Below are 10767 nucleotides of genomic sequence, written 5' to 3'. Positions count from 1 at the left end.
TTAATGGCTATCTTATTATTGTCACCCGATACCGCAATAGTATTGTCCCTCGTAAAAGTATTGTCTCTTGCGTGCTCCGTTTCGTTCAGCACGAGCATACTATGTTTGTCGCCGCCGTATATGCAATCTTACGGTAATTTCCTCTCCTCGAAAATCGAGCAATCGACCTCTTTGATCCACAATACGTATCGTTAAATCCGTAATGCTCCGTGCGATGATCGGCAGATAAATGATCTGTGCCGGCGTTTCCGATATCTTATATCCTGGCGGTACGCTCGGTGAAAATTCATGTATCGTGTGTACGCGCATGTCATTGCTGTACGCACCAGTAGTCACGTTACATTCTATACGAATAATATTTACGTTTATAATATTAACCGGTTCGTCCGATTCGTACCACTCGCGAGGTTGCAATATACGATTCGACGAGAATCCAAGCAAGGATCCTACATTGTCGGGTTTGGTAAAGTTTATTCTGTAGGCACATTTGATTTCGCTCTTTAGCGTGCTATGATTGGCGCGGAGCGCTATTGGATATTCCTCATCATAATCGTTTTCAACATCTCTTTGGAAAGATGTTCATCTTGCAAAATTGCGCGTTTGAGATAGTCATTTATAGCGTGCAATTCGTACGATCCTTCGGGAATCGTAATTTCCTTGTCGTCGTTGCCAAAGTAAAATTTATTATTCGAAAAATTTACGTTCGGAATCGTATGATAAGTTTCAAAATCCGTTAATCCGAGCTTGTAATCGGCATCAGTCAAATCTATAGCGGGAAAATAGCTTACAGCGAGAACGCTGCTTCTGCCAGTCAACGTAAGTGTCAGTGACATGTCGAACGAATACTGAGTCGTGACGATGGATTGTCAGGCTTTAAATTGATCGTCGACTGTTTGAAGAAATTTTAAACACAACTGTCCACAGATGCTCTGATTGTAACTTTGATAAGATGCGTAATTGTATTCAATTTTCACTCGTCCGAAATATCGCACAAGTTCCTTAGGTGGTCGAAGGTTTCCAAAACTATCGAAATATACGACACGATCTCCCCTCTTTGCGTACGCTACCCAATGAGTACCGGGACCATCAACGTCATCCAAATTGACGATACCGCTCTCGTTTCGTCGTACACCGCTTATCGGTAAATTATTGCGCATGAAAACACCTCTAAAGAAAGATATGTGCATACGTTTTGCCAATTGTTCCAATTGCACGTTAGTTGTCGCACTCGTAGGCATTTTTAATGTTTTTTCGACGTTCTTTTTTTCTCTTAGACTTTGTTGAGAATCCCTGTCCACGCTTGTACGGAGCGAGATAAAGTCCGCGACCTTCCATAGCGCGATTGTGACGCTGCAACTCTTCCAGCTGACGTTGCGCCGCCTTGCTATCGTTTACCGCCTTTGCGATACCCGCCGCACCGCCGGCCAAAGAACCGACAACTCCCAACAACGGTAAAAGTGGTAAAATACCACCGCGTTTCGCTACTGGAAGTATTCGTTTTTTCCTCCTCTTTGTCGTCGATGGCTTTTTCATCCCCATGCCGAGTTTTGTCTTTGCCTTCATTGCCACCCAAACAGTCGTAGCGGCTGCTCTTTCGCCAAGAGTCGAATCCCTCGCGGTAATGCGTTCTCGCGCTCTTGCAGCTAGTATGCGATCCGCGACGTGTCGTTGACCGAGGTCGTTGCTTCGCGAGTAAGCAATGTCGTGCTCGCGACAAGCGGCGTCCAATGGATTGATGCCTCGATCGCCTCTAGCCAATCGTTTCTCTAATCGAGTTCCCGGGCCGCAAAATTGATAACCGGGAATATGTAATTCGATGGGAAGCGCGTTTATCGCACGATTTAAGAGACCGCTACCTCTTACGATTCTCGCTGACATTCGTAGCAATCTTTTATTAATGGTGGCGGACCGTCGATATGTGTTCGCTGCCACGGCTGATTGTAATGTCGCATGAACGAACGATATTGTCGAACCTCCGAATCAGCCTTTATATATTCTGGAAGCTTGTCCCACAATCGTTCCACGTAATCACCAAAATTTTGCAGTAAAACAATCTTTGGGATATACTGCAGTTGTTCGGCGGTAAGCCGGAAAATGTCTCTTTCATCCGACAGAAGGAGAAACATTTTGATACTAAACGGTTTCGAGTTGAGACACCTCTATAAATAGGTCTCCCCCTCGTGATCATTCGCAAAATTGATTCGAAAGAGAAAACATGCGGTTCGTGCGACAAGCGCGGATAATCAAAGTATCAAATTTCGATAGACTAATATCGGAGAAAAAAGTACGCAAGCATGGAAACATGCTACCGACTACTATACGCGGTATCGTTTGCGGCCCTTCAAACTGCGGTAAGACAAACGTGTTGATTAGTTTGATAGAAAGTCCGTACGGTGTACGTTTCGAGAACGCGTACGTATACTCGAAATCGCTTCAACAACCGAAATATAGATACTTGGAAAATTTATTAGCACCTATAGACGAAATTGGTTATTTCACATTCTCTAATAACAGCGATGTCATTCCACCGAGCGAGGCGCTTCCGAATTCCATCTTTATCTTTGACGACGTGGCATGTGACAAGCAAGATACGATAAGAGAGTACTTTGCAATGGGTCGACACTCGAGCGTCGACTGTTTCTATCTTTGTCAAACGTACGCCAAGATACCTAAGCATCTTATACGCGACAATGCGAATCTTTTGATTTTATTTAAACAAGACGGCACAAATTTGAAACATGTGTACAACGATCATGTAAATACCGACATGTCTTACAACGATTTCCGCTCATTGTGTCAGAAATGTTGGCAACGCAAATATGGCTTCGTAGTCATTGATAAAGACAGCACGTTGATCAATGGACGATATAGAAGAGGATTTAATGATTTCGCGATACCGTAAAGTGATCAGTCGTCATCGACACATCGATCGAGCATCATGAACGGCGATCGTGAAAAGATTGCGAGAGAGATTGCAAAAATGAGCGAATCAATTCGCAAAAAATATCGCGCTTTGAAAACTGGTAAAATGGAGGAAGACGTTGCATTGGAAAGACAATTTAAGCCAATTACCGAACCTTTAAAACAGCTTGTCGAAAATACTGTGGAATCTGATGCGCCGAAAATCGAAACATTGAGTTTGACGTTTGGAGAGAAGCACGAGGAAAAAATAAAAGAGTCAAAGCAAGGAATAAAGCGAGCACGGATAAATATGCCGATAAACGATTCGCCGATATATTCGACACCGAATCGATCAAAACGAAGGAAACAATTTTCTAATATGGCTACTGTTTCTACTCCGATAAAAGTACAACCGCGTCAAACAATGCCATCCCCGTCCGTCGAAGAAATTTACGAGACCACGCCCGATTCGTTTGTAACATCGGTCCGACACGAATTAGAAACGTCCGAAGGTCAGAAAACGTTCCGAGATCATTTTGGTCCACTAGCGCAAAAATATATAGGAGCTATCATGAGTGTTGATAAAAATAAGAGTATGGATTACGTCTACGGTGTTAAATTTACCAGCGAAGGAATGATGCTCGGTGATAAACGTTTCGATGTGGACATGGAAGGTAATATAATTATCGATGGAATAAAATATACGGGAACCGAAGGTATCTACGATTTGATTTTTAGAAAATTTCCAAATCATAAAAAATACACTCAAGACGATTTGTATAAATATCAAAGTATATTAAAAGCAACAAATGCGCATAAACGCGACAACAAAGTTAATAATCCTATTAAAAGTAACAAAGGATACAAGTACAAATATATAATTGCACCATTATTCCCCGATAGAAAGGTGGGAAGAGGTATAGACGCGCCGCACACCATGACGCTAAGCGACAACATGATCGATTACGTGCATTGGAACGATCCCAACGAATTGGTAGATCGTTTGCGATTGCTGGACGCCTCGCGTCGAGCCGGAAACAATGCTCACGACAATGAAATCTTGTCAATTATCGAAGAACATCGCGAGGCTGGCATTATTATAAATTAAACTATGTGTCAACGATGTGTCAACGTGTCATTCGGTCAAAGTTCTCGGTACCGAAATGTCGATTAATAAATTTGGATTATCGCTCGGAACGTCGAATAATTTGTACTATCAATGGAATGGATTATTGAGAAACTACGTTCGCGATAACGCTCTCTGCCAGACTACTACCGGCTTTGACGCAAGGTCGCGCAAGATTCAACGTGTAGCGCAACCGGAAACTGATACTGACGCCGTCAACAAACGATACGTGGATAAACTTTTGAGAGATCGACAGGGAGAAATTGAGCAAAAAATTATCACGCTCGAAACACATGTGCAGGCGCTACGAATAATGATGGACGAGATAAAGAATGTGCTGAGATATGCAACATCTGACTCGACACAGTAAACGAGACATACTAATATCGCAATATTAATTATGCCTCGATCAAACGTGCGAAAGAAGAAAAACACCTCTGAAAAGCGACAACTAGTCGAGGAACTACATGCTCCGGCGAGAAGAAATTTTCCACGAAGACACGTCATTGTATGCGGATACGACGATCTGTGGCAGGCGGACGTGGTCGACATGCGTTCGTACTCTCGACTCAACAAGGGTCATAAATATATACTCACAGTTATCGATGTGTTGAGCAAGTATGCGTGGGCCGTACCGCTCAAGAGTAAGAGCGGAAACGAAATGTCCGAAACGATCGCAAAGATTATTGGAGATGATAAAAGGTGTCCGAAAAATTTTCAAACCGACAGAGGAAAAGAATTTTACAACGCAAGTGTGCAGAAACTCATGAAGAAACACAACATTAATCATTACTCGACATATTCCATTATGAAAGCCTCGGTCGTGGAACGATTCAACCGTACTTTGAAAAACAATATGTGGAAAATGTTTACGCTCAACGGAAATTACAAATGGATCGACGAGCTATCTCGACTCGTTGCAGAGTACAATACGCGAAAACATCGCACCATCGGTATGAGACTTGCCGACGTCACTCCAGCGATCGCCGAAAAACTTTTAAATACGGTGTATAGCAACGTAAAAATTGCGGCTCCGACAAAATTTAAAGTAGGCGATTCTGTACGCGTGAGTAAATACAAGACCATCTTTGAAAAAGGTTTCACGCCTAATCGGACGACCGAAGTTTTTAAGATTGTCGAGGTGCAGAAAACTAATCCCGCGACATTCATACTCGAAGATTCGCGTGGAGATCCCGTCGCTGGAGGATTCTACGAATATGAATTACAACGCGTCGCTAATCCCGACGTATATCTCGTGGAAAAAATTTTGCGGGAAAAGGGTGATGACGTATATGTGAAATGGTTGGGAATGGATAAATCACACAACTCTTGGATACATAAAAACAATGTATTATAAATATTTATTAAAATATATAAAATATGTAAGTAGTAAGACTATGAGGTTTCTAACGCAGGGGCTCCGAGGGGGGGTGAGGGGCGAGGGGGAACCGCGGGCGGGGGGGTGACGTCACGGGGGGGGGGCGATGACGTCACGCGGGGTGACGTCACGCGGGGGCGGTGACGCCACGTGCGGGGGATGATGACGTCACGCGGGGGATGATGACGTCACGCGGGGGATGATGACGTCACGTGCGGGGGATGATGACGTCACGCGGGGGATGATGACGTCACGCGATGGATGAGGAGGTCCGCGCGGGTAGGGGGGATCCGCGGCGCGAGCGATGGACGAGGGGGTCCGCGCGGGTAGGGGGGATCCGCGGCACGAGCGATGGACGAGGGGGTCCGCGCGGGTAGGGGGGATCCGCGGCGCGAGCGATGGACGAGGGGGTCCGCGCGGGTAGGGGGGATCCGCGGCGCGAGCGATGGACGAGGGGGTCCGCGCGGGTAGGGGGGGGGGGATCCGCGGCGCGAGCGATGGACGAGGGGGTCCGCGCGGGTAGGGGGGGGATCCGCGGCGCGAGCGATGGACGAGGGGGTCCGCGCGGGTAGGGGGGATCCGCGGAAAGAAGACGGTGGTGTGAGAAGAATAGCGCTACGTGTGGGAAAAGGATAGCGTAAAGTGTGTGAAGAGGACAGTGCGACAAGGATGACACGTGACATCATCAACATGTGACAAGGATGGCGTCAACGTGGGACAAGGACGACGCATTATAAGATGCCACATAGGTGGGAGCAGGACGACGTAAAGGTAAGTGAGTGATAGCGACGAGCTTGTGAATGAGAGAGAACGATAATAGCGCGAAGAGAACGCATACGAAAGAGAACTATAATATCGCGAGAACAACGTGTGTGAGAGAGAACGATAATAGCTAAGATAACGCGTGCGAGCGAGAACGAAGATATCGCGAGACTTACAACTAACGCGAGACTTATTGTTAGAACGATAGCGCGTACGAAAGAGAGAGAGAGAACGATATTGCTATACTTACAACTAGCGCAAGAGAGACGCAAGGGATGGGAACGCAAGGAGAGGCGCGTAAATAAATACATTTCTTTTCAATACTAAATATAACATTTATTTTAAAATGTGTGTGTGTATTATACAATTTGTGTGTGTGTGTGTGTGTGTGTGTCTAATAAAATAATAATATAATAATATAAAATTTAAAATTTAAAAATATAATAATAATAAGAATAGTAATATAATAATATAAAATTTAAAATTTAAAAAATATAATAATAATAAGAATAGTAATATAATAATAAAATAAAAATATAAAAATATAAAATACATGGGGAGGCCGCTCCTGCAACAGAAAAAGAGACATTTCATTAGCTTTATTTTAATAATTAATAATAAAAATTATAAAAAAATAGATATACCTTAGCCCCCTGGGGCTACTAAGTCCTCCCACTCCTCCTCTTCTTCCCAATCTTCCTCTTCTTGGACCCATATCTCTTCTTCTATTTCTTCGTAGGGCTCTTCCCCGAAGAGCCGCCGCAGATCAAATATATCTCCATCTAGGCCCTCCGGGGTGTCGCCCCACACGTCTCCAAAATTCTCCCTCTCGGCCCGGCGCACCGCCCGCACCCACTGGCGGTGCTCTATGTTCATGAAGCCCGGTATGCGGACTTCATCCTGGAACTACATAAAAAGTATAATTAATATAAATACAAAATTTTTTACACTTTTTCACAAAATAATCACAAAACACTACTTACGTTCCACGTGAAAGTCATGTTGAGTGCTACGATACATAATATGTCCATCAATTTCGTCTTCCAGTCCTTGTACAATGATGCAAGATGATCCATTGTTTTTTAAACTTTTACACACTTCTTACTCGCGCACTTCTAAACTCTTTCTGATGAGAGAACGAGGTCTCGGCACGAGATTTTATAGCAGAGATGCGACATTATCACCATATCAAAAACGCGTCGTAAGACAAAAGTATACGCGGTCCCATGCAACTCTCAGCGTGGTATATAATATAATATTAATATTATCATATCGCTACTTTGTGAGGAGACAACGAGGTCTCGACACGAAACTTTAGAATAGGGACATATCATTATCGCTTTACCAAAAACGCGTCGTAAGACAAAAGTATGCATGATATAATATAACATTATAATGTGTCAACCCTGCTCGAACGGTCATCGAACGCAAACGAACGCTCGTCGAACGGTCATCGAACGGAAACGAACGCTCGTTGAACGGTCGTCGAACGGTAATTGAACGATCATCGAACGGAAATGAACAGTCATCGAACGGAATTGAACGGTAATTGAACACCCGTCGAACGGAAACGAACGCCCGTCGAACGGTAATCGAACGGAAACGAACGGTAATCGAACGGAATTGAACGGTAATTGAACGCCCGTCGAACGGAAACGAATGCCCGTTGAACGGTAATCGAACGGAAACGAACACCCGTTGAACGGTCATCGAACGGTAATTGAACAGTAATCGAACGGAAACAAACGCTCGTCGAACGGTAATTGAACGGTAATCGAACGGAAACGAACGCCCGTCGAACGGAAACAAACGCTCGTTGAACGGGAATGAACGCTCGTTGAACGGTCATCGAACGTAAAACTATATTCAATTATCAAATATTTAAATGTTTTATCATGTACCACAATGTAGTATCGAAATACAATATCAGTGGCAGCTGTGTCGCGTACGGAAACACGATACTGCACACGTACATAGATAGAGATGAGGAAAGAAAGGAGAGAATAAGAAAGACGATAAAAATATATTGCATCATCAATTTATTATAAATATGGATTCGATGAATCATGATGTTTCAACCACCAATTATAAATCTTAAATACATTTTCTAAAGCACAATTTTTTACATGATTTTCACAACGTACAGTATTCTTAACATCTAACTTATTTAAAGAAGCTACATCCTCATAATCTGCATCCAAAGTTTCGATAATCACATCGTTTCTTGCATCATTGTCCAGTATATCGGCTAGCCATTGCCGTTTTTCATGCCCTTTAACGTACACGAGAGGTGACGCATCATCATCCTCCCCCGTTGCACCCATCACCGCTGTCGTAATTAAACGTTTCGATTTCCAATATGAAACGTGTCCATCATTCCACGATAATCCATGGTGATTTTTCATCAACCATAAAACCTGACATCTCTCAGATTTTGTGAGCATGTGCCATGGTTCGGGACATGTAAAAATATAATGAGAAAGTACGGATCCCTTTCTCAGAACAGCAGCTTCCTTCACGACAAAATTTTTCCCAACGATAAATCCTTGTAGATCCACAAACGTTGGCACAGCCATGATGACAAGATCCGATCGCAGACTGATGTCGATCGTCAAACATCTCAATCTTTTATATTTTTTCATATGCAATGGAGGGGATATTTGCTGACTTATGTAATTTTGCGGACTACATTGGTCAATGGATTATATTCGACAACCCGATCGTGCAAGATGAGACAGTAGGCGGTAGTATTCGCCGGTATATTTTCCCTGCATTCAAACTCTATTCTCACGTCCACGGTAGCAGTTTTGACAGACTCGTTTTGTCGCGAGCAATCAATGACCGCGAGAGGACCGCAATGTAGAAACTTTGAAATGGTTAATAGCGTTGCATTATCATCGCATCCATAATAAGATTTGCGAAAACGAGAGTACATGTTGAATAGAACGGCGAATCTATTTTTTTCAAAATCTAAATTTAAATCATCATAGGGATAAAATTCCGAGTTTAAATAGAGTTTAACGTTGGTTAATTTGCAGTCATCGAATAATGTAACATCTTGTGACACTGAATTCTTTTTACCAGTTTGCAATGCAAAGATCACGTATCGTGGTTTCTCTAGCTGGGAGGCGGCTTTCACGGTCCATGAATGCTTAGTCGTGCTATGCAGCAGAGGAAATTCGTATAGATCCCAAGATCTGAAACTCATATTCAAGTATCGTCCGCTTTCCAACATTCGCAACATCGACAATTTATTAATCTCGTTCAATATTACATGAGGCATACGCCACTGTATCTTGAGTAATTCAATCTCTGCCTCCGACGATGGGTGTCCGAATAGACAATTATTATCGTTGCGCGAACGTATCAAAATCAATTCGTGACGAGCGTTAATCACAACGCGTTTATAATCTTCGCAAAATCCCAGCAGCATGTTGAGCGGTACACAATAGTTGAAATAATTTTTGTCACCATTGTACGTCAAATCCCACGCAGCGTTCTTCAAGTTTATACTTTTCTGGTGCGTTAGAGAGACATAATTTTTGAGTGTCGAAGTTATTCCAACATTTCTGTTGCGATCAATCTCTACTCCGTCGAGTTCGTATCGAAGCTCATCAAACATGAATGCGACGCAATTGTTTCCCAATACAACCTTCATTTCGTCATTCGCTTTACGCACATTAAACCTTCCCTCGATGTAAAGAAAGCTTTCGCACGGTAACGTGTACAAATCCTGATGTTGTATAGGTATTCGTATCTCGTCGCTGTATCCAAGCGTCGTATTGGCGTACGGATTGTATGTATGAGTCTCAATCTTGACGATGCGATCGTCAAAGACTGGTTCACCTCCGATATTCAAAATATCAATCATTCTTTTCGTACGATGAATCCCAATGATTTTAAAAATTCACGATTCAACGCGCTCAGCTTCTTCTTAATGGCTATCTTATTATTGTCACCCGATACCGCAATAGTATTGTCCCTCGTAAAAGTATTGTCTCTCGCGTGCTCCGTTTCGTTCAGCACGAGCATACTATGTTTGTCGCCGCCGTATATGCAATCTTACGGTAATTTCCTCTCCTCGAAAATCGAGCAATCGACCTCTTTGATCCACAATACGTATCGTTAAATCCGTAATGCTCCGTACGATGATCGGCAGGTAAATGATCTGTGCCGGCGTTTCCGATATCTTATATCCTGGTGGTACGCTCGGTGAAAATTCATGTATTGTGTGTACGCGCATGCCATTGCTGTACGCACCAGTAGTCATGTTACATTCTATACGAATAATATTTACGTTTATAATATTAACTGGTTCGTCCGATTCGTACCACTCGCGAGGTTGCAATATACGATTCGATGAGAATCCAAGCAAGGATCCTACATTGTTGGGTTTGGTAAAGTTTATTCTGTAGGCACATTTGATTTCGCTCTTTAGCGTGCTATGATTGGCGCGGAGCGCTATTGGATATTCCTCATCATAATCGTTTTCAACATCTCTGGAAAGGTGTTCATCTTGCAAAATTGCACGTTTGAGATAGTCATTTATAGCGTGCAATTCGTACGATCCTTCGGGAATCGTAATTTCCTTGTCGTCGTT

The 10767-nt window shown here is 43.2% G+C and overlaps 1 protein-coding gene across 1 annotated transcript; it reads right to left on the bottom strand.

The window, feature by feature from the left end:
• Positions 1 to 6629: 6629 nt before the first annotated feature.
• LOC145974529 (uncharacterized) lies at positions 6630 to 7633 on the bottom strand. The gene is made up of 2 exons (XM_083104424.1): positions 7151 to 7633; positions 6630 to 7073 (listed from the first exon to the last, which is right to left on the bottom strand). The coding sequence occupies exons 1-2, from the start codon at positions 7241 to 7243 to the stop codon at positions 6813 to 6815; spliced, it is 354 nt and encodes a 117-aa protein (XP_082960550.1). The 5' UTR covers positions 7244 to 7633; the 3' UTR covers positions 6630 to 6812.
• Positions 7634 to 10767: the final 3134 nt, after the last annotated feature.

This window comes from Camponotus vicinus, unplaced genomic scaffold, assembly GCF_025532165.1.
Source record: "Camponotus vicinus isolate PSW18456_S1 unplaced genomic scaffold, iyCamVici1.0 SCAF_7, whole genome shotgun sequence".
NCBI lineage: Eukaryota > Metazoa > Arthropoda > Insecta > Hymenoptera > Formicidae > Camponotus > Camponotus vicinus.
Note: the sequence above shows the minus strand (reverse complement) of the source record. Positions and strands in the feature narration are given on the sequence as shown.